The sequence below is a fragment of the Penicillium arizonense genome (genome assembly GCF_001773325.1).
Source record: "Penicillium arizonense strain CBS 141311 chromosome Unknown PENARI_contig014, whole genome shotgun sequence".
Taxonomy (NCBI): Eukaryota; Fungi; Ascomycota; class Eurotiomycetes; order Eurotiales; family Aspergillaceae; genus Penicillium; species Penicillium arizonense.
Window position 1 is genome coordinate 484,647 of NW_019173291.1, and position 22,994 is coordinate 507,640.

At 47.2% G+C, this 22,994-nt stretch overlaps 7 protein-coding genes across 7 annotated transcripts; 4 read left to right on the plus strand and 3 right to left on the minus strand.

The window, feature by feature from the left end:
* Window positions 1-359: 359 nt before the first annotated feature.
* On the plus strand, window positions 360-1,790 carry PENARI_c014G10225 (camp independent regulatory protein; the record flags this gene model as incomplete). The annotated part of the gene is made up of 1 exon (XM_022633605.1): window positions 360-1,790. One exon carries the CDS (start codon window positions 360-362, stop codon window positions 1,788-1,790), a length of 1,431 nt encoding a protein of 476 aa, XP_022486510.1.
* Window positions 1,791-3,363: 1,573 nt separating this feature from the next.
* PENARI_c014G11759 (uncharacterized protein) lies at window positions 3,364-5,490 on the minus strand (the record flags this gene model as incomplete). Its single annotated transcript, XM_022633638.1, has 4 exons — window positions 3,364-3,687; window positions 3,892-4,193; window positions 4,289-4,333; window positions 5,472-5,490. 4 exons carry the CDS (start codon window positions 5,488-5,490, stop codon window positions 3,364-3,366), a joined length of 690 nt encoding a protein of 229 aa, XP_022486712.1.
* A 1,004-nt stretch (window positions 5,491-6,494) lies between these two features.
* PENARI_c014G02086 (acyl-CoA desaturase) lies at window positions 6,495-7,235 on the minus strand (the record flags this gene model as incomplete). The annotated part of the gene is made up of 1 exon (XM_022633432.1): window positions 6,495-7,235. One exon carries the CDS (start codon window positions 7,233-7,235, stop codon window positions 6,495-6,497), a length of 741 nt encoding a protein of 246 aa, XP_022486593.1.
* A 1,170-nt stretch (window positions 7,236-8,405) lies between these two features.
* PENARI_c014G09749 (uncharacterized protein) lies at window positions 8,406-10,234 on the plus strand (the record flags this gene model as incomplete). Its single annotated transcript, XM_022633599.1, has 4 exons — window positions 8,406-8,591; window positions 8,653-8,728; window positions 8,781-9,091; window positions 9,149-10,234. 4 exons carry the CDS (start codon window positions 8,406-8,408, stop codon window positions 10,232-10,234), a joined length of 1,659 nt encoding a protein of 552 aa, XP_022486575.1.
* A 2,284-nt stretch (window positions 10,235-12,518) lies between these two features.
* On the plus strand, window positions 12,519-13,700 carry PENARI_c014G01399 (SDR family NAD(P)-dependent oxidoreductase; the record flags this gene model as incomplete). Its single annotated transcript, XM_022633416.1, has 7 exons — window positions 12,519-12,566; window positions 12,643-12,655; window positions 12,717-13,092; window positions 13,152-13,275; window positions 13,325-13,377; window positions 13,431-13,539; window positions 13,593-13,700. 7 exons carry the CDS (start codon window positions 12,519-12,521, stop codon window positions 13,698-13,700), a joined length of 831 nt encoding a protein of 276 aa, XP_022486718.1.
* Window positions 13,701-15,127: 1,427 nt separating this feature from the next.
* Window positions 15,128-16,753, minus strand: PENARI_c014G09269 (flavin-containing monooxygenase; the record flags this gene model as incomplete). Its single annotated transcript, XM_022633588.1, has 1 exon — window positions 15,128-16,753. One exon carries the CDS (start codon window positions 16,751-16,753, stop codon window positions 15,128-15,130), a length of 1,626 nt encoding a protein of 541 aa, XP_022486607.1.
* A 456-nt stretch (window positions 16,754-17,209) lies between these two features.
* PENARI_c014G10445 (serine hydrolase domain-containing protein) lies at window positions 17,210-18,642 on the plus strand (the record flags this gene model as incomplete). The annotated part of the gene is made up of 4 exons (XM_022633612.1): window positions 17,210-17,600; window positions 17,664-17,800; window positions 17,864-18,155; window positions 18,221-18,642. The coding sequence occupies 4 exons, from the start codon at window positions 17,210-17,212 to the stop codon at window positions 18,640-18,642; spliced, it is 1,242 nt and encodes a 413-aa protein (XP_022486662.1).
* Between the last annotated feature and the right edge of the window lie 4,352 nt (window positions 18,643-22,994).

Below are 22,994 nucleotides of genomic sequence, written 5' to 3' on the forward strand. Positions count from 1 at the left end.
TAGACTAGTTATACAGTAGATTACCCCTGTCTAGTGAGCTAATTCTAAGATTCGTTAATAATATTCTACTCTAATATTCTAGTATTCTACTCCTATTCCATCCCGTCTAATCTTCTTTTCTTCTATGATACTGTCACCTGGGCAAATACCCTGGAACCGTGGTAGCTTAATCATCAGATCGGTGCAACCTGTGCTGACTGGGGCCCGTGCCCGTCGATCCCTGGCAATTCTCCAACTGAGGGGTCCCAACTCAAAACCTCCTCCTTCTCCATACCCTGGTCGATCTCTTAGCTTAATTCTTTTTTCCTTTTTTAAAACTCCCGGGGGAGGTCACTTCTTGTTATTCACACTCTCTCATCATGGTGAACGGCACTGCCGTGTTGGAGCCCACTTTCACCGGCTATGTCGCAACCACTCAAGATGCTCTGATCCTTTTTGAGGCGTGTTTGACCGGTGTCCTGCATCATGTCCCACGTCGCCCACACGATCGGGAACGGAGCCACCTTGTGCGCAGTGGGAGTGTCTTCATCTATGAGGAGAACGCATCTGGAATCAAACGCTGGACTGATGGCGTCACCTGGAGTCCCAGTCGCATTCTGGGTAACTTCCTCGTCTATCGGGAACTGGACAAGCCCTTCCCACCTGGGGAGAAGAAGCGCGCAATGAAGAAGGCTACTCGACGACCTATGCCCGCCCGCCCTGGGGAGCCCTATCCGCGACACGACAGCAACGGCGGTCAAGGCTATTCCCCGACTTCCTCTACCTCCGGCCAGTTCGCAGACCGTCCCCACCAGTCCGAGGTTGAACGGGCATTGGTCGGGTCACTGGTCGATTCGTACGGCTTTAAGGACTCGGGCTTGGTGAAGAAGACAATGAGCGTAACCGTCATGGGTGTGACCCACCATCTGGTCTCCTACTACAGTGTCGAGGACGTTATGCGCGGTATCCTCAACCCACCCTCGATGGTGGAATCCCTGCGATACATCCGTCCCCGCGTCGAACTCACCCAGAAACAGAGCTTCCGCGCCCCGATTGACGACTTGGAGACCGGTGCCTTGGAAAGCGCTCACGATCCCTCCCACGCGGCACTGTATGGATATCGCCCACAGATGATGGCCCCGCCCAGCTACGCCATGCCCGCTCCGTCCACAGACTTCTACATGCACGCCCAATACGCCGCGACACACCCACCACAAGCTGCTCCAGGCCCGATCCCCGGATATTCCATGGGTGGCTCCATGCCAGGGCAACCAGCACCAAACCCATACTTACCCGCTCCAGGGCCGACCGCCATGCCCAAGGTCGACGACTATCACGCCTTCCGCGCCGGGCCCTACGGCGGCAGCATGGACTCGATGAGCAGCCACAGCGCTCTCTCCTCCTCCATCCCGGGTGGCATCAATACCGCTATTCCGAGCTCGCTCAGCGACCGCAACAGATCAACCTCAGACCACAGCCCCTCCGCATACCGCAACTCTTCTATTTCCTCCCGCAGCGTCGCCACAGATGCCACCTCCCCAATGGACCCTTCAACCCCAGCAACCTTCTCCCGCGGTAGCTTCAGTCTCTCCGGTCATCTCGAAAACCCACATCCCCTCGAGCCACGCGGCGTCCCAGGCCTCGATCCTTCAGTCCCAAGACGCGACTCGAATCCCATTCATCCTTACTACGCTGCGGATCGCTCCCAGTATTATGTCAGTGCAGCCACGCCAGTCAACCACCCTCACTACGCTGCTACACAACCCCTGTCGACATGGACGACCACCGCGCCGGCCCAGCCGCAAATCTAATTTGATCTTTGATCTCTTTGCTAGTGTCTTTGGTGTTGCTCATGGCCATGGAGCCCGGGAGTCGGGGTGGTATTTGTCTTTTCGAATTACCCTTTGCTGAATTTGCGTTTCCTTCTGCTTTTCTTTTGGAGATAGACCCTTTACGCTTTTGTTCTACTCTACTCTATCCTGTTCTGATTCTGTTTTCCGCTTTTGTCCGGTTTTTCCGATGGGTTTGGGAGGAAAACGCCGTTTATGTTACTGCAGCTCCATGTACTTGAACCGCGGCTGTACTCTTGTATGTTTTGTTTTGTCTATATGGATATGGATATGGCCTTTTGCTTTTTCCCCCTTGTTGGATTCGCTAGGTTTGGGTGTGGCTCTTGTGGCTTCTGGTTTGGTCTGGATGGTCTGGTTGATCCGGTCTGGTATCTTGTCTATTGTTTTGTCTTGTCTTGTTTTGCTTGTTCTACTTTCCTTCTCCGGGTCGGCTATCTGATATTGTTATTGTTTGGGATGGTGGCGGCGTTCTTTTATTCCTTACGATGTGATGCAACAAACAACCCAACAACCAAAAAGGGTTATTCTTTCTACTTTTATTCTTTATTCCTATTTCCGATTCCTATTCCTCTATTCCTTTTTCCAAGGTTAATACCTCCTTGCTTCTATATTTTTACTCTGACTGCCACCTTTGCTGCTAAGGCTGCTCCGGCTACTATTGTATCTTTGTTGTTTGATGCCTACATCTGCGTCTGTATCCACTACGCACTTTATCTATCCTATCATACAATCACAAACGGTGTCAATGGTTCCATTCTATTATATTCTGTTCTACTCTAGGCGGTCCCTTGATTTCTGCGCCATTGTTTCAACGTTGGCTTGGCTTGACTCGTCAGCTTGCGTGGTTTAGTTTGGTTTGGTGTCCGCTGCTTCTTCTACTACCGCCTATACTAATAAGGTAACTGTCGTTGATGCAAATATTTGTGGACAAGGCTGGAAAGTTGATTCTGGACTAACTTAGTCTGCAGCCTCCTACCAACACCTTGAATACTTCTTCGATACCAGGAGGCCTAGGAAATTATCTATATCTGTAAGATAGTGGTATATATCCGATTCCTTAATCACTCAAGTATATATAATACTAAATATTAGCTAGCTATGACAGATATAATACCTTTTTTATTTTAGAGGGATAATACTTATCGCTTCCCTACACCTACTCTCAAGACCAACGCTTAGTATAAGCTTTTAGTCCCAACGACTAGTGCTAGCGTTGAACGACTATTTAATACCGCTCGAGATATCTATTATTACCATCGGGAAAGACTAAATATAATAACTATCTGGGAACTAAATAACATTTCCTTATACCTCGATGGTTAACATTAAAGAGGAATAAGTATAACAGTTCTTTATACGGGATAAGATTAAAGCGGTAAAGGAAGAGAGAGAAATCACACCTAATAGGGCTAATATTGACCTAATGTCACGGAGTCTCTAGGAAACATGCACTGATCCCTCGCAAACCCAGAGGATCGACAATGTACAGGTGTCGACACGTCAGCGTTGGTTTACCGCAACGCTATCCTTCATGTTAAATAGCCTCCTCCCGGAGAACCCAAAAGTTACTCGGTCCAAGTCGTAATGTAATCGGCCGGTGCTTGTCCATGTTCTTCCACTCGTTGCGAGAATACGGCAGGGCCTCCTTCACCGGCCGGTTTTGCAAGCCCGACAGTTGCCAGGCTGAACTATCTAGACAGGTAGATCGTCCCGAAACATCATGACCATGTTGCAGAAATCTGTGATGAAAGAAAAATCCTTTAGGGTCAACCTTGACGACGTGAGCATCGCGTAGCATATCGGCGGAGGCGACGACGGAGCCGAAGTGCCAATCGCCTTGTCCGGGCGTGGTAGCGGCCTAGAAGTAGGCGAACTACTTGTCGCCCGCCAAGATATGACCGTTGCGCTAAACTGCAACCTAATGGATTCCCTAGACATACCCAACGACGTATCCGCCGGAGGGCAAACGCTTCTGCTAGATACCACCCTCGGTGGTGAAGTCGGGGGGCCAAAGCTAGCCTCGCTAGACGACTTCGTAGAGGTAGGGGCCCGGCAATCGAACCAGGAAAGGCGGGGAGATCCACTCTCCATGGTTGTCAAACAACGGGCCGTTCCACACGCCGGACTTGGCTATCTCTGCCTCGAAATTGTTGGCATCCATGACGGGCCGGGGAGGTGCAGCATCCCACAGGGCGATCGGGTAGTGCGCAGCCAGATCAGCTTCCGCGTTAGTGTAATAGGCGATGAGGGAATCCGCTATTTTAAGGATATTGTTAGAGCTGTAGAGTCCATCGGCGTGTTCTAGCTCTAGCTTTGAAGCCGTGACTCGTTTCACACCAAACGTATAGGCGCGGGAGACGGCACCTGGGTTGAATTGAACTTTAGGCACATTGGGTCTAGGTTTCTTAGTAACCTTGGCCTTCGCCCCCTTGGAGGGGGAACCGTCGCCTTGCCCTTACCCTTTGAAGGGCTAGGGACAGCGGGTGCAATCTTTCGCTTAGGTGCTATGATTGAAAGGTTAGACAAAAGATAGGGAAGGCAGGTGGGGGAGGCAAGGCTTGTTGAAGAAAGAGGAAAGTAAGGACAAGAATGTTGGAAAAGGAAGAACTGGAGGTGGAAGAAATAGTCTTCTTAAGGTGTAGTGGGTGAAAGGAAAGTGAGAAATCCCTAGTAGCAGAGAAAGTAAAGAATTTCTGAAAAAAGTTTAGAGAGAAATGATATCGAAGTGAGGAATGATATCGAAGCGAGGAATGATATCGAAGTGAGGATTTCCTAGTGATACAGCGGGCTATGTGCCACGTATAGAGCCGTCAAGCTCTAATGTCTGGTTTCTCCAAGAACCGATCCCTGTATTCCTCCAATACCAGTTGCTTCTTCAGTCTAATCTTGCTCCTAGGAACCGGGTCCTACAGAGCCAAGTTTATGACTCTGGCCATTGGATGAATTGCCTTTGGGATTATTTTGCTCCAATTATGGACCTTGCTCTTACTCTAGTATATAAGTGCTCTTAATGACCTCGCGGGATCAAGATGCTGGTCTGTAACCATCCGTGAAGATGATATCTTTGTTTATCACAGAGCACTGCTTGATGACTTTGCTTCTGCTTATGAGCATTGTCCAGATCTATCTGCTATTTTATTTTCAAGCAAACTGGTCACATGTCAAGGCAGACGTAGTTCTTTGTGCTTCGCTGTGTCTTTCTTTTGTAGTACTTGTGGGTCTTTTCTGGAGCAAAAAGGCCCCGACATGGAGCCAGATTGTCTTTTGACTTACTCCCCAACACCCTCATCACTCCAAGTGGTGTGCGTTATCTTTTCGTACAGTGTATGGCTTGAGCTGACCAAGTTACAGTATCTACGAGTCGGCTTTCAGCAACCCGTCTTCCAACCGCACCGTGACTGTTACCCTTCCTGTATCCACTGTTCGCCATTTCTTCAACCTTGGCAACGATTGTAGTCACACTCAGCGACTCGTTCTGCTTGCCCCTCGCCCATCTTGCTAGCCTGTTCATCCTTTTTATAATCTAAGTGGGTGTGGCGTGATGGTATTGGTGGTTCGTTGGACGAACGACTGAAGGCTTCGTCGGCGTTGTCCACGGGGTCTGGACCCTCCAGGCTTACTATGTCTGGGCAATGGAATTACCCTTACTGATTATTGCCATTATGGACAAAGTTTGGAAATCATGGGCAATCGCACTGGAGGTATGCCATGCTTACTTTTGGGCAATCTTGAAAGGATGCTAACAACAGGAAAACGGTCAACTGCGCAACGTTCAAGCAAATCGCTACGTTATAGTATATTCCACCACCAAGTGGATCTGGACGGACTGGAGACGATGTCGGTTGAGACCAAATTTCCACATGATCAACCTCCAGAAATTGAAGAGCCGGAGACCAATTCTCGAAAAGAACACTTGCGAAACTGCTTTTTGATCTTTCATGGAGGACAATGGGCCCTTATTTGTTTCTTTTGTATAGATTTAGATGCAAGCATTAAAAGCATTTTCGAGAATTACTCAGATGTAGGCATGAACCGCGGTTATTGCGTGCTCCAGGAGCCTTATCTCACCCAGGAACCAAGGAAAGAGGCATGGGATCTGCATCGTCGATTCTCGCTTCCGTTATTCGCTGCAAGGTCCAGTGGGCTGTACAAGCCATTAGAGCATTAGCATGAAGGTTTGCAATGACAGAAACCACTGAAGTCTTCTTTATCTTTGAACATAAATACGCAAAGCAAAGTGTCTCCCCACCAACTGAGACTTTAGTTCCACTCTACGACTTCCCACCCGCCTATACATCATCTAGCACTAAAGAGAGAGAGTTCATAACCGATTGCCGGGAGAGGGTGCTCGATAGCTCCCTGGGAGGCTTCCAAGCAGACACAGTACAAGTAGATTTTCAATCAAACTTGATACATCGTATACATGGAGCTGGAATTATTTCTGAGGTAGGGGCTTTGTTCCTGATCTCACCAACCTTATTTCACCAGCCTTATTGCACAAGAACATCGGTTCCCCGAACTACTGTGAGGTTACACGGCAATAACCCCTTCAGCATAAGAAGCATAATCTCTCGCTATCTAGTCCGTCCCGCGATCCTACCCCGGAGGCCAGATACATTCCATTAACTTTGTTCATCTCGTACCAGAGGAGACTGACGACATGATCTAGCTTCGACGATAATCAGAATCGACTATCCTCGCGATTCGCATCGTCGAGAGCAGATTCTCAGCCGCGTTTGAATGAGCATGGATCCCACCACCATGGAACAACTTCGTAGCATCTTTACCAATATGTTCAAGCAAATACTTCTCTCCACCAGGATGATCGCCCACAAACTCTTCAACATTATGAACAACACCATCAACAACAAGCAAGCAACGACCATTCTTGACATTTTCAGTATACTCTCCAAAGCTCCAAGCCGGCAGCTGATCCACCGGAGTCCCCCAGGAAATCTCTTGACGCTGGAGTTCCAGCTGGCGTTCAATCTGCTGGAATTGACCCTTAAGAATCTCATTTTCTGGAAACCGTTTCAGGTCCCAGGCGAGGTTGACCTTCTCACAGAGCCAGATAAACCACTTCGTCGGGTCCCACTGGAACCATCTTATTCCATTGCGGTAGTCGACAGGAAACTCATGGTGGAAATTGTGATATCCCTCTCCCCAAGTGATAAGCGCAACGAACCAGCAGTTTCTCGGCGAGAGCTTACTCGCAAAAGGCTGGTCTCCAACCCAGTGAGCGAGGGAATTAACACAGAAGGTTGCCTGTTGGATTAGGAACAGTCTGATGCAGCTGGCCCATATGAATCCTCCGGCGAAGTCATCATACATGAGCCCGCAGAATACCGTCGGGAATATATATGCTGTCAGAAAGAGTAGCGTGACGTATTTTTCACGCTGCCACATGACGATCGGATCGTTTGAGAGATCTTGAATGTCCACTCGGCCTGTTTGCTCCGGTTTCCGTCTAATCACAACCCATCCATAATGGGAATAGAAAAGTCCTTTATGGGCAGAGTATGGATCTTTATCGGTATCTGTATAGCGATGGTGTGCTCGATGGTCCCTGCACCACGTCCTAATCGAGGCTTGTCCTGCACTGGCGCCTGCAATTGCTAGGAAGATTTTCAGAAACGTCCCTGCGGAATAGGCCCGGTGTGCCCACAGGCGATGATACCCTATCATGTCCGTTAAACGAAGACCCAAGATGGAAGTGAAGAGTTCAGTTTACCTGCAGTGACACTAATCCCAGAGACCGTCGCGTAAATGGAAGCAAAAATTGCCGTGCAAGACTGCAAAGGTACCCACAGACTGCCGATTATCACGGCAAGGATGGGTATTCCGCCAGTGAACCATAGGCGAATCCAGTCGATTCGATCACCCAAGGCCCTCATATCGCCCAGTACCTTACTCAAGGTGAGCATAGGGTGAGAGGCGCCCATTGCAATAAGTGAACACTGATGGGTACGGAAAAGTTTACGCAAAAGGGGAAGCTCTAAGAAATAGGGGGTGTTCATACATTTGATGTCGAGAAAAGAAGTAGGGATTTCAGAATAAATTAGCATTTAACACAAATAGATAAAATGTGAGATGTCAAACATTCACTAAGACAGCCTAGGGTCCTAGGGAAAAGGAATGTGTTCCCTAGCCGCCACGAAACAAGGTAGCTGAGTTAATGTTTGACGCAACTTCCGGTGAACTTGGTTGACTATCTCTAAGGCAATCAAGTGTTTGTTAGGTTTGATGACGCCAAATATCAGCAGTGCTTTTTCAAATTCTGTGGTCGAAACCCTTCGACTGCACCTTCAAGTCACTTGTTTTGGTTGAAACTGGATAGTCTACGGAAAACCCCTTACTTGAAAAGTGGCTTACTTCGAATCACATCGTGCCCGAGCAAGGGACTCTGCAGATCTATTTACAAAATTATGCCCCGATCTACGAAGTAAGCAGGCGCTAAATCAAAAGCTGAGAAAGTTTGCCGGAGAAGAAAGCTTAAAATCATAATATTCACAAAGGGGTTCCCCAAAGTAGTCGACGCGCCCACGATCTGATTTCCTATATCGTGAAGTCAACAAAATGGAGACGCCAAAGTCACGACACTGCTACAAGAGCGACAACGAAAATGGAATTGTCAATGAGGAAGATATAGGGAGTGAATCCAAGTTCTCGATTTCGAAACAGGATACATTGACGCTTCTGGCAATGGCCAGCCTGAGCTTGATGGCAGCGCTGGATGGGACGTCTATTTCGGTTGCTTTGCCGGTATCCCGTTCAATCCGTTTCTCACCAAGAATATTTCATCGCTGACCTGAAGTTAATTCAGATAATGTCTCACGAGCTGGGAGGAACCACGATCGAAGCCTTCTGGACAGGAACATCATTCACACTGTGCTCTGCCGGTACGTCAAGAGCCAACTGAAACGAGAACGTAAAGAACTAACACCAACGTAGTATTTCAGCCAGTATTCTCATCATTATCAGACTTGTTCGGTCGGAAAATATTCGTGCTTGTCGCGATCGCATGGTTTACAATTGGAACAATTGTGGCCGGAGCCGCCAATAACTTCACCCACATGCTCATCGGTCGGTCTCTACAGGGAATTGGAGGCGGTGGTATCATCGTCCTCACTGCTATCCTCATCGCGGACATCGTGCCTCTTAGTGAAAGAGCGAAATACTTTGGGATGCTGAGTGCGATCTGGAGTTTGGGAACAGTGGTAGGGCCTGTCATTGGAGGTTGCTTTGCAGAGAAAGTCACATGGGTATGCATGAAGTTTTCTTTCTTCCTGACGACAGTTTTGATAACAATCTACCTCTAGCGCTGGATTTTCTACATTAATTTCCCGTTTATTGGAATTGGGGCGATCTTGGTTGCTTGGTCTTCCAACCTGCGGGTGAGAAACGAGACTTTTGCTACTCAAGTGCGAAAGATTGACTTCGCTGGAATTGCCCTTTTTATCCCAAGCTCTGCTTCATTCTTGATACCGTTGACTTGGGGAGGTGTACTATACCCTTGGGACTCATGGCACACATTGGCCCCATTGATTATCGGGTCAGTCGGACTCTGCATTTTCGCGATATATGAATGGCGAGTTCCGCGATATCCAATGATCCCACCAGCAATCTTTCACAGCCGAACGGCCCTCATATCATTCGCTGGTTATGCTGTAGTCGGTCTGCTTGTCTGGTGCTGTCTATACTTCCTTCCGCTCTACTACGAAGCCGTGAAAGGATTCAAGCCTATAATGTCCGGAATCGCTCTTTTCCCCGAGACATTCACCGTCGCTCCGAGCGGAGTAATTGTTGGCCTTCTCATCAGTCGAACGGGTCAGTACTACTGGGCTGTCTGCATCGGATGGTGTCTATCCACTATTGGAACGGGCCTGCTGTGTCTATTGGAAGCTAACACCCGAACCACCACCTGGATCTTCTTAAATATGGTGCCTGGCATCGGTATCGGAATGGTGCTTCCTTCCGTCGCACTGGCAGTGCAGGCATCGGCAAATGCTGAGAACCTCGCCATTGCGGTGGCCACATCTACTTCTTTCCGAGGCTTTGGGCAGTCTATTGGTGTGGCGATTGGGGGTGTTATCTTTCAGAATCGGATGAAGAGCAATCTTTTGCACTATCCTGCCCTGCAATCGTTGGCGGATAAGTACAGCGGGGATGCGGCTAGCGCGGTGGAAACTATCAGAGGAATGCATGGTCCGGTCAAGGAGGAACTTCAGCAGGCTTACGCTGATAGTTTAAAAATAGTGTGGGCATTTTGCTGTGGCATTTCTGGATTGATGTTTATTATCAGCCTGTTCACCAAGTCTTATGATTTGAACCGAACTCTTATTACGAAGCAGCGGTCTGAAAAAGAGGAGATATATGAACGAGAGAATGAGAGTGTTGATGACTGATGATATCGAGGGTGGAGAGGGTTCGGAATCCATCTTGCAAGGAATGTGTCGAGGAGGTATATCCAAGCAACGTCATATTGCTCAATGCGTCAACCCTGAGTTGTGAGCAACGTTGTATCCAGCGACGTTGAGGCAATCACTATTTATACAATGAAGTCACAGAGATATAAAGGCCATGGCTGCCTCGCTGCGGAGCTAGCTTGCTGAATGAACCTATCTAGCCGAGCATAGCTGTTTTTGTTTACGTTAGTGATCAAGCGTTGAAAGCTGCAGTTAGACAAACGATCGCCGCAGTAGAACCGGCCCTAAAAGGCCCGACCATGTCTGATCATGCACTGCCCCGCAAACTCTAAGTTCAGTGTTATCCGTTCTAAAATTGGATTAAGCAAGGCTACTGTTTGTCTCTTTTCGGATATGGTACTAAATAGTGGTCAGACCAAGTCCAGCTAGTGGTTCATGAGGAACGGTGGTTATTAATTTTACTAAGGGGGCTGCACACTAAATGGAAGTACCTAGCGTTTATGACCGCCGATTCTCAGGGAATATAGTATTGCCAAGAAATGCATGCATTTTTACTGAATAATGCATTGGAAATACAATTACTACGCCTTACCTAGATAGGATTAGCGTACATTTGCTGGGGTCCAATTATTAAGTATGGGGTCCTTTTATTGTCTCCCTATATATATTTCTGTAGGTTCACTATGCTATAGCGATATTTGATATACTAACCTAAATAGTTATAAAAAACGGTAATTTACGTTGATTAGTTAGTAGCGTTATAACCGCTAAGACTAGGATTTTATACAATAATAGGCTTTCGTGGGGGCCTATTAGGCCCCCACCGTGGGCTGGGGGTTAGGCTTGGGCCTAAATGTTCGACCCCCAGCCCACGATGGGTTAGGCTTTGGGCCCGAGGTCCGGGCCTAACGGTGGGCTTTGCGGAAGTCTAATAAAGAGTGCTAAGCCGATAAGCCCGCGACGCCGGCCACGTCGCTCCGTTAGAATTCGAAATCTACGCTAGATGTAAGACTGAGATTCATTACTTTGGGGGGTTCAAATCCGAAGCAAGGACATCACGTAGCAAATCAAGCGACGTAAAATGTTAGGCGGTGTTAAGGAGCTATAGGATGGATTAGAAACATTTTCACTATATAAAGTACCACTATATATGTAGCTAGTTGATGAATGGCGTGTTTGTCATTTTCGAATAGCAGATATAAGGACCTTTGAAGATACGTATTCGTTACTGTAACCCACCGCTAGTTCCCAAATAACTAATCTCTCCTAACCTACCACAATCTCTAATTCATCACTCTCCCTCAATTCATCACTCTTCCTCAATTCATCCCTTCCTCATTTCTCGAAAACCTACATATAAATCCAGTGATTCTATTCGGAGTGCAATACCCAATCCTAGTAATCCTTTCTACTATGGTTCGTTTTTAAATCTTTTCCGAGGTAACAATACTTATTTGAGGTCTATGGAAAAGGACTTTCCTCTTTGGCGAGCGAGCGGCCCTGTGACCAAGATTGTGCCAAGGCTCTAGTGGATATCTCGGACATCCAGGTTCAAGCCAGGGCTCGCGGAATGATACAGCTCTAGCTCACCTCGCATTGATTTGCCATTTTCGGTAAATGCGCCGACCGAGATGGGCGGAAATCATCCGAAATGTGTCCCAAAGGCCTACCTGACTGGGCTGAGCTCTTAATGTTTCGGGATTTCGGGGTTACAGGATTACGGAATTACGGGATTACGGTATTACGGGATTACGAGGTCTAGGCTTAATCTATGGCGAAGTGGAGACAACAGTCGTACCACTAGATCACCGGCCCAACGGCGACGTAAACAGCTGGCACTGTAATTCTCCAAATCACAGACCTGGGCGTCTAGAGCTCTTCCATTTCGCGTGACTCGCAGCTTAGATTTTGGGATGTTTGCCCTTGAAAATTTCTTGATTGATATCTCTTTTTGGATTTCTTCCTCATAGCCAATGTTAGTGGAACTAAGGAGCACACGAACGGTGAAAAACTAGAAAGCACGTTGATCTGAATACATCACCAGTAAATTTGTTCCGTGGTAGCGTCAAAACAACGGCATAAATCTTGGGGCTTGAAGTTATGAAGTTTTCCCTCTCATGTGACTGATTTTCAGCCACCGACATTATAAATGACTGCATCCTCCAAGTTTGGAATGATTGGATTCCGCATCAAACTAAGACTAGAACATTCTTCACCCAATTTTTGTTACCTAATAGTCTCGATTAAACTCTCGAAAAGCAATATGGCTGCTACAGTATCCCGTTTGCTACCTGGTATAGGATTCGTCATGGTATGTGCATTGGTGATACCCTGAAATGTCTAAGACCAGCAAGATTAAACCCTTGATTCTTTTTATGGTTCTCTAGGGTTCTGCTACTGGTAAGCATATGTGTATATGCCGAGTTTGATACAAGAGAGACGTTTGCTGAATCAATCAAAGGAATTGGACGCAGTACATCGTTGGCGTTTGCTCGTGCCGGTGTCGAGGGCCTTTTCTTGGCAGACATAAATGAGGAAGCTCTGAGAAAGACGGCGGATGAAATTCGCCATGCAGTACCCAACTTGAAAGTCATAACTCAGCAAGTTGACATCGGAAATGAACAGTCCTGTGTTGATTGTGTGCGCTCTGCAGCGAAAGCTTTCGGAAGAATTGATTACGTGCTGAATAATGTTGGAATTGGCGGAGACCAAAAGCCAACAATTCAACAAGAAAGTGCTGAGCTGACCAAAGTACTTAACGTGAACTTCGTTGGTCTTTGGATTTCCCAGAGGGAGCAAGTCAAGCAGATGTTGACGCAGGAGAAACTCCAGATTCCGTAAGTTTCCTTTTACTATATATAAAGATCTGCTATCCAACACGGGCTAAATGTCACAGGAGTGGGCGCGGAAATCGTGGAGTGATCACTAACACAGCCTCGATTTTGGGTCTGGTTGGTGGTCCAGTAGGTGCTAGCCCTTATGCCGCAAGCAAGCACGCAATCCTCGGAATGACAAAAACGGTATGAAGGTTCATCTTGATGGAGGATATGCTAATAAATTCAATAATAGGAAGCTGCGGCGTATAGCAAAGAGGGAATCAGGATCAACAGCATTTATCCAGGGTGAGAAAAAATACTGGTCTCAAGGCAAAAGTTCCCAGGTCTGACTTGGCTAGTTATGTGTCGACGGCGATCCTTGGAAATAACGACCCAGAACTGCGATCCGAGATTGAATCAAAACAAACTGCTTTGATTCCCATGGGAAGGCTTGGAGACGCTGACGAGGTCTGCATTAGTTTAGAGTCTATATCGTTCTGGTCCATGCTGATATCTGGTAGATTGCTGACTGTGCCGTGTTTCTCTCGTCGCATATGGCAAGTTATGTTACTGGGAGCGCATTAGTCGTCGATGGGTATGTCTTCCTAATGATAGGTGCTAATTCCTAACTGATCCAACTCAATTCTCTCTATATGTAGGGGTTATACTTCTATTTGACGCTGCTGATTTCTTGAGTTCGAGACTGCCACTTTTCACAAGAACCATGGTCAGACGGTCCTTCTTTAATGGATTCTTATACGAGATTACCATAATGCAAATCCCAGATTTCAGGTCAGTTTCAAAGCCTGATACAGCAAACTTTGGTTTCGCACACCAGACCCTATAAAATCAAGTATCTTGCTTACGACAAGCAAATTCATGTGGTTGAAAGAAATAGATAAGGATACCAGTAGTTCCGTAGCTCGTAGTTCCTAAGTAAGTATGCAGTATTAGCCGGAGAGAGATTACACCCGTGTAGAGTTATGGAGAAGGCCATTATCAGCGTTGAATGCCTTGTTAATGATCTTGCTCGCATACAAGTCGGTCCATGAAAGGGGTATTGGGGGACAGCCCAGTGAAGGAGCTATAGGGCTGTAAGAGCATAAAAATAGTGTTCGAGATCTACGACCTATTGAACGTGCTACTGTGGTTGAAGGTCTGGTTTGAAACTAAAGATGGGCTGATTTGCGGAGCTGGATCCAAGATGTACGTCCGGCAGCCGATTTACGAGTTGTTCGTTCGGAATTACACGCAATTCGCGCAGGATAACACCGCGTGCTGCTACTGGAAATGGGTTGGTTGTAATTCGTGCCCAGAATCATCGGACCTTCCGATGTTGAGAAGGGAAGGAACTGTGCAGCGCGGTTACTATGTGTTAGGCGAAGGATCGGGCGGGGAAAGGGGGTTTCGTGGAGAATACGGCGTTTACGGGAGGCGCTGAAGGGATGGACCTAAGAGGTAACGAAATTGGAAAACGAGGGTTCAGAATTGGGACGAGGATGGCGGAGAAAAAGGGGAACGTGGGCGTAAAGATGCGCGATATCACGCGTGTGGTGGATCACGCTACTGCAGGCAAAAGAGCTGTCGCGGCAATAAAAAAAGAAAGAGTAAAAAAGTACTGTAATAGGTGGCAAAATTCACAAATCCGCCGTTACTGTTCGAATACTTTGGTGTACTGCAGAAGATTATGAAAACCATGGATTACCCATACAAGAACTTACGAGACACGAGGTGTGTTACTTATTTCGTACCACTCTGTATCTGTGGTGATGGGCTCACCGGGAGCGATTCGTTTCTACAGGATCTCAGATAGTGAGTATTACTTAGTTTTATCACTTTTTCTGAGTCTTCAGACCTGTTTGAAAGCACCGGATGCTCGATGATTAGGAAATGCATGCAACCACGGGGTTACGCGTATTGACAAGCTCGTTTAAGGAGTCACCTTGTGGATTTTAAGTCTGGAGATTCAAACAGAATGATTTGTGGCATTTTCAGTGGGATACGATGGTTTTACCCTGATAAATGCCAACAGATGCTGGATGTTCCTCAATGCGAATCAAACCTTGATGAAGTCTTCCCAGTTGTTGGTCAAGGCTTCGGCACATTTTTCTTGGTATCGCGGAAGTCCACCGACATAGAAAAGAGGCTCAACTGGCTTCCCTGGAATGTTGGACCCCATGTACCATGAGTTTGTTGTCGGTAGCAGCGTCTTGTCTGCGACTTCCAGGATCTCATCACGCCAGGCTTGCTCGGCCTGCTTTTTGACATCAATTTCTTGGATGCCCTCCCTTTCCGCATTCTTAATCATTTCGACGATCCATGAGGTTTGGATCTCGATGGTCGTGGGTCCATTGGAAAAGACGGAAGGAGAATGCGCGCTGTATGGAAGGAACATATTTGGACAACGGCTGACCATGAGGCCAAGGTATGTATAGATGCCTTCGTCCCACCTCTTGCCCAGCTCAATGCCGTCTGCATCCTTGATACCCATCTTTTTGATACCGCCTGTGACAGAATCGAAGCCTGTCGCAATAGCAATTATGTCGACCGCATGAAGCTTGCCGTCTGCGGTAACAATTCCCTCGGGGCGAAGTTCCGAGATCGGGTTGTTTTTTATGCTCACTAGGTGCACGTTGGGCTTGTTGAACTGCTCGTAATAATCTTGCTCGAGAGAAGGTCGTTTGGCACCAAATGCGTGGAGTGGCTCCAGAGGGGCAAGAAGGTCCTTGAGCTTTGGGTCATTGATTCTCGCTCGCGTTTTCTTGGCCCAGAAATCATACACTTCACGGTTTACGGTATGATTGACCATCAGGTCTTTGTAGGATCCATTCCAGAGTTTCAAGCCACCTTCCTCGTATAACCTTTCATAGGTAGCCTCCCTCTCGCCAGACGAGTCATCCGTAGAGTTCCGCGGCAGGTAATCATACGGCAGGCCACCAAATGTCGTCCGACTGTTGGCAAATGAAGCTAACCGGTTCCCCCTGTCTTGTTGCTGGACAGCATCAAGTTGCTCCTGGCGCATTGGAAGGCAAGTGTTAGGTGTTCTTTGGAAGACAAAGGTCTCTGCGGCGTCCTTCGCCCATTGCTGGCCGATTTGAATTCCAGTGGATCCGGTACCGATCACCGCGACCTTTTGGCCTTCTACATTGACCCCTTCTTCCGGCCAAGCAGAAGAGTGATAGACCTTCCCACGGAATGTTTCAAGACCGTCCCAGTCGGGAACATACTGCTTGGCAGCAAATCCGATGGCTGGAATCAACCATTTCGCGAGGATAACTCTGCCACGAGTGGCTACGGCCCACTTCCGCTCATCAGGGAGAAATTGAGCCGAAACAACTTCGTGATTGAAGTAGCAATCCTTACTTATAGAGAGCTCCTGGTCGATATGGGCAAAATATGCCTGTAGCTCTTCCCAGCTTGGATACTTCTCTTTCCAAGTCCAGTGCTTCCAGGCACCTTCCATGGACAATTCGTAACCGGGAACGGGACAGTCCACTCGAGCACCGGGATAGCGGTTCCAGTGCCACGTACCGCCCAAAGAGGAACCGGTCTCAAAAATCTTGACTTTGAGGTTCAGTTCGTCGCGTAGTTTGTGAAGAAGATAACAGCCAGAAAACCCAGCACCCACAATAAGAGCATCTAGCTCTTCTGTTGGGGCGTTTGGATACGCGAGAACGGACATGACGTTATTTGTGAGGATGAATTGAGAACGAAGAGTATGTCTTTGAGAAATAGATCAGTGGCTTGAGGCACACTCTTTAAATATTCGAAAGGCTTTCACCGTACTACTAAAGAGCCCGAAACATCATTATACAGTCGATCATAATGCATAGTTTACCCCACTCTTTTCGGTTCCCGAGTCTCGGAAATATGCGCCAGAAAGCGGAACTAGCCCGCAACGGATATACATGGCAAGGTATTGTGAAAGTCAAACCGGCTAATTCTAATTGGCATAAACTCACTGCAGAACATACGTCGGTATTTGCACCTCACTTCCAATTGTGTATTTGGATTATCACTTCTCAAATCCACTAGTTCGTGGGACAGAATTTACGCTAATTCTCTCTCCATCCCTGTTGGATAAATGGTATCTGGAATTATTCCAGCCTAATCAGACTCAATCCGTTACCTCCCCAAGATGGGGCTACTTCCAAAAACCACCATAGAGGCCCTCAAAGGCGTGGTCAATTCATCGTGCAGCGACCCCGAAAATGGACTTCCTGGTGCCGCCGTCGCGGTCGTGGGAAAGGACGGCAAGCTGATGTTTCTCCACACGGCTGGGCAGGAAGGACATGGACGCTCTGAGCCCTTGGGCCCTGACAGTGTCTTCTGGATTGCCTCATGCACCAAATTGATTACTGGAATTGCCTGCATGCAGCTCGTGGAACAGGGGCGGTTATCCTTGGATAGTGTCAACGAAATTGAGCAGATCTGCCCGGAGCTAAAAGATGTCAAAGTTCTCAAAGAAAATGGCATATTGGTGGACAAGGAACGAGGTATCACTTTGAGGATGTTGTTAAGTCATACAGGTGATTGGTTCCTCCCAATGAAATTCACTTGAGGGGCGCTTTCTGACATCTAAGACTCTACAGCTGGGTTTGGATATTCCTTTATGAATCCAAAATTGCGAGAATATTCTCGGCCAATTGGGTACAACGAGTTCTCGGGGTATTTGCGTGACTTCCAACAGCCCTTGGTGAACCAGCCCGGGGAAGCTTGGGAGTACGGGGTATGTACCCGCGATCTCTGTTGACCACATGATAGCCACTAATGAGACATGAAACTTTGGTAGATCAATATTGATTGGGTCGGCATTTTAATTGAACGGGTGACCGGAAAACCTCTGAATCAATATTTCCAGTTACATATCTTCGACCCGCTTGGCCTTGATCAGATCTCAATGATCCCAACTGAGAAGATGAAAAACAAACTGGCTTACATGCATCAGCGAGATCCAACTGGACGGATCCATTCTCGGGATCATTTGCTCCGTCTGCCTCTGATAATGGATGACGAGTCCGACATGAAATCCTTCTTTAACAGTGGCGGTGCAGGATGCTTCTCAACTCCCCAAGATTATTGCCGTATGCGTCTCTCCCTTTCTCACTTTGCTAAAGCTTTCCCTCGGTTCAGTCTCTGATGTTCACAGAAATCTTGGCCGTGCTTCTGAATGACGGGACTTCTCCAAGCACCGGGTCGCAGCTTTTGAAGAAATCTACTGTAGATGAAATGTTCCGCAACCAACTGGAGAACCTCCCACCTCTAGCTGAAAAGGTCATCCCCAACGCAAAAGCAGACCTGACCAACTCCTCAACTGGACTGCACCCAACCGTTGCCGGAGATCGCCAAGGCTGGGGACTGACCTTCATGCTCAGCGGGGGCTCTACGGGCCGCTCTATAAGAACAGCCCAATGGTCTGGCCTCCCGAATCTTTTTTGGTGGTGCGATCGTGAAAATGGTGTAGCTGGAATGATCTGTACACAAATCCTGCCATTCGGAGATGCCAAAGTGTTCCAGTTATACCAGGACGTCGAGGCCGGAGTCTACAGGGGTCTTGCGGGATCTGTGTAGGATAGTTACATGAAATGCAAAGCGCGCACTTGACCTTGAAAATAATACGAGTCTGGAATTATAATGGCCAGTGATTTGTATCAAAAGTACGGTTATTTCACCCTTTGCCCCCTATCTATCTTAGAACCAAGTATACAGAACCTTCTGGGGCGAAGAGCCACCAGCACCCGACGTGTAATGTGACTGTTACCAAACCAAAACCCAGACATTGATACTCAACTAGCAGTGCCCCTGATGAATTTGTTCCATTAGAGTTTGTTTGGGCGTACCCGTAACTCCAGCTATCCATAGGAATTAAGGAATAAGGTGAGACCAGGTACCCTACCCCTGTGACGAAAGCCATACATCCGTATAGCCGTGAGTTTGTCCGATTGAAGTTCGCTGGGGCAAACCAGTAACTCCGACCAGACCCATAGGAACTAAGGAGTAAGACGAGATCAGGTACTCCTGCGACGAAAGCATGCATGCGTAAAGCTTTAATCAGAACTGTGCTCAAGTGATCCACGTAAGTCTCTAGGATGTAGAGAAAAAAAGGACCCACATCCAACCCCTTACGGAGGTAGATCCGTAAACCCGCAGTACATGCCACGCAGTGTACATTTTGGATCGCATTAAGGCTATGGAAAACATCTAGTGAGTCACAGTGCAAGGGGGTACGACCGTAGCTCATTGAACATTCAATTTCTTGTCAATTTCGTAGCTTTTGCTACTGGCAGAATACGGTGTGTTTCAAGACCGAGACGCAAGCAAAACCACGAGCGCAAGGCCTTGTCTTTGTCGCTTCAATTCTTGTTATCTCTAATCATATTTGCTTACCAACGATTCCATGTATTATTTATGCTAACGATGATACCTGGCAGCTTTTCGTTTATAGCCCGAGCGGCTACCCGTGGAATTTAACGAGATCTTAGCATCAAGTAGACAGTATCCATTTTCAGTTATGTCGAGTTCGGCAGCTAGGGGCTGGCGAATCGCCAAAGCTTGTCAGGAGTGCCGCAAGCGAAAAATCGGGTGCAACGGCCTAAATCCGTGTGATAATTTGTCTTTTCCCTTGAACCAAATGCCCTAAGTCGGTACAGCTGCAAACAATGCCATCTTCGCAACACCGCATGCGTGTACAGGGATATCATTCGACATCGAAAAAAGAAGACCGAATATCAAGTGGCCAGAGAAGAGAATCGCAAAAATTCCGAAAGAGCATCTAGGTCAGACGGGATCAGCGCGCTGCCGAGTGTGGATGTCTATCAAGCCAGAGCAGGCCTCGTCCAGTCCTCTGGACAAAGAAACACATCGGCTGTACACATCCTTCCTCAAAGTGTTTCAGCCACGCACAATGCCTCATCCCCGTTCCAGATGCAGCTCTATTACGGACCGGCTTCCCATTTTGCTCTCACACAACACATCTACCGAGATCTCTTCTCGACTCCCAAAAACTACCCCGAAAGTTCGGGAAGACCAGAGGAAGCGGAAGCTGGTCTAGACATGTTTCAACTGAGTCGCATCTTTTTCGGGAACTTGGAGGCCGGTTCAGGAGAGAAGATCAGTCCGGGGAAAATGCCGGTGATATTTTTGCCGTTCAAAATGGCGGAGTTATTTCTATCCCAATTTCTGTCTACGCTCTATCATTTGACATCATTTTGCTCCAAGGCGCATTTCGAACAGTATCTAAAGAAGCTCTACGAACCTTGTTCTATGGCAAGGCTGGATACTCTGACTCAAGCTATGATTCTACTCGCCCTGGCAATCGGGTCACTCAGTACAGAATGTTTTTCTTGGGGCGACGTGTTGTTTGAGCAAGTCAAGACTTCAATGGCTGCATATGATGAGGTAGTGAATCTAAAATCTGTGCAGATATTGATATTAATGATAAGTCATGCTTGAGCTACCCCGTTTAGCTTCCGCGCTAACTTGGATCCTCAGCAATACGCTATCAAAGCGAACGAAGTCGGCCGAGCTCAGCATTCTTGCATCTTGGAAACGCCATTCGCAAAGCTGTTTCGGTAGGCTTTCATAAAGGTTCCCGCGATGATGATACTCAGCCTCCAGACAGAGTTGATGAGCAACGAACAACTTTTTGGTCTCTCTATATTCTTGAAAAGTGAGCTTGACAGTTCATTCTGATTTATAAAACTAGTATTAATGTCATCCCTAGTTGGACCGCCTTTCACTCCGGTCGACCAAGCTCGCTGTGCTTGAAAGATATCACGATTGAGCATGCGAAAGATCCCTTTATTCGTGAACTAGTGTCACTCTGTGCAGTCATTGCTCGATCAACAAACGAAATATATGGCCAGCAGCATGTATCACTTCTCGAAGTATGGAAAGCTGCCTGCTCAATTACCAGGATCTTCAAGGCCTTGCGGAAAATCTGCAGCAACGAGTGGGCTTTGGGGTAAATTCGCATTTTCAGCTTGGATGCATCGGCGTAAAACAAACGGTATATAACAATTGTAAGCCTTAACATGCCGTAATTGATGGGTTCACGCTAAATAACAGACAATGTACTATCACACTCTTTTGCTAATCTTCGACCTTTTCTGGATTTTCCGTGGGCATCTGCAACGTGATATGGATATGAAATCCCATCAATCTAAAGACATGCCAACAAATGATCGATCGAGAATTTCCTCGTGGCTAGATTAAGCATGCGCTCAAACGCTTATTGCTGCGCAGGAAACAATACATCACCTGTGTCAAGCATACAGGAAGAACGACTTGGCTAAGGTTCTCAACCCCTCCATCCCCATAAACTTTGGTCAAATATCTGAGATATCGTTTTAACCGGATAAAGAAACTGCGATATCATGGATATTTCTTGGGAAGTGCTACTGCTACCTTTATTTACGACTGTCTTCATGATGTAAATGCCGGGTCTCTCCACCTACCATGGATTCATGTCGCCTTAAGAACTCTTTCAATGATGCGAGCAGGGGCTGCCATCTCAAGCACCATTTCAGCTATACAGACGATGCTGCGAAGGATTGACCCATCTTATGAGAATGGTCACCATGCCTTGAGGCCGAGCTGGAAGATGTTCCCGCTCCAAAACAAGGACCCTTCCACGACCAAAAGCATCAGGCTACCCCTAGCAATAGGCCAAACTTGAAAAATCCATCAATGGAATTGCCAGGTTGGGATTCCTTCACAGGGGGCCGCTGGAAGGGTGGGCGTCAGTGCCAGGAGGGTCAGATGAGAGCTTACTTGATTGTATCCAAGCTAATGTGGCGTTGGATTTCGAGCTTTGCATGTCAGAATTTGAGACATTTATGTCTAACATAACATAAACTGTTAATTAATAACATTCAACTCTTGGTACGGTCATTTGTCTTCGACCTTCTGCAATTTATTGTGTGACTTCATAATTCGCCCGCGGGTCCACGGATCGGGGTTTTGGAATATAGATGTTCTCAAGCGTAAATTATACAGCCATTCTCGGAATCGGATTGACCAATACACACTGAATAACTCTTCCCTGGACCCACCGACAAGGCTTTAATGCAGATAAAGTATTGAGCAAGCCGCATTTGAAAAATTGATGGGCAAGGTCAAAATGGTTTCTTATAGTCCTGTGTTATGCTATGCTTAGATACATTCTACTAATTGTCCATTTATCAGTAAGCTTAACGGTCTTGGTACTATAAGGCGGCATAATATAGATGGCATAATTAATCAGTCTATCAGTCACATAAGACGGATTTACGGACTTCCACTCCCGATTGTCGGGAATCCCCCTTTTGACGGAAAACGATCAAAGTTTTGTACGGGCCGAACGGACTTTGAACGGACTTAACAAACATGTAAGATCTACGAAGTATAGACTATCGTCTGCCATATAAGTCGTCTCGACATGAAAAAAAAAAAAAATGCAATTTGCATGATGGTCGGCTTACGCCAATGTACCTTAGGGCGGGGGCGGGAAATGGGAATGCGCATTATAGTCATTCAGGCCGTAGCTACGGAGTAGAAACGTTGCATCTGCCGCTGAATAGCTCTATCTTTCATTATCTGTGAGGAGTATTGCTATCTCTCGCACTGAATTATGTCTTGTATAGGCTGCCGCCGCATCCGTGTCTGCAATGGGAATATTTGGTGGCAAAAACCTTGTAAGTACAGATGGTTTCCAGATTTTCAAACCGTGCAAACATCCCTTGAATCGTGATCTATCCGTAAATGCATTAATTATGCACGTTTGTTCAACCAAGCTTCGGGATCGACGGAATGTCTTAGCGCGGAACTTTCTCAGGGAGTCCACCCATTAGCGGGTGGGCTTATTTTGGTAGACTAGGTTATCTTAGTTCCTCATGTCCTCGACCTGGATCTAGATTTGTTGGAGCACCTCAATAGTCCTGCAC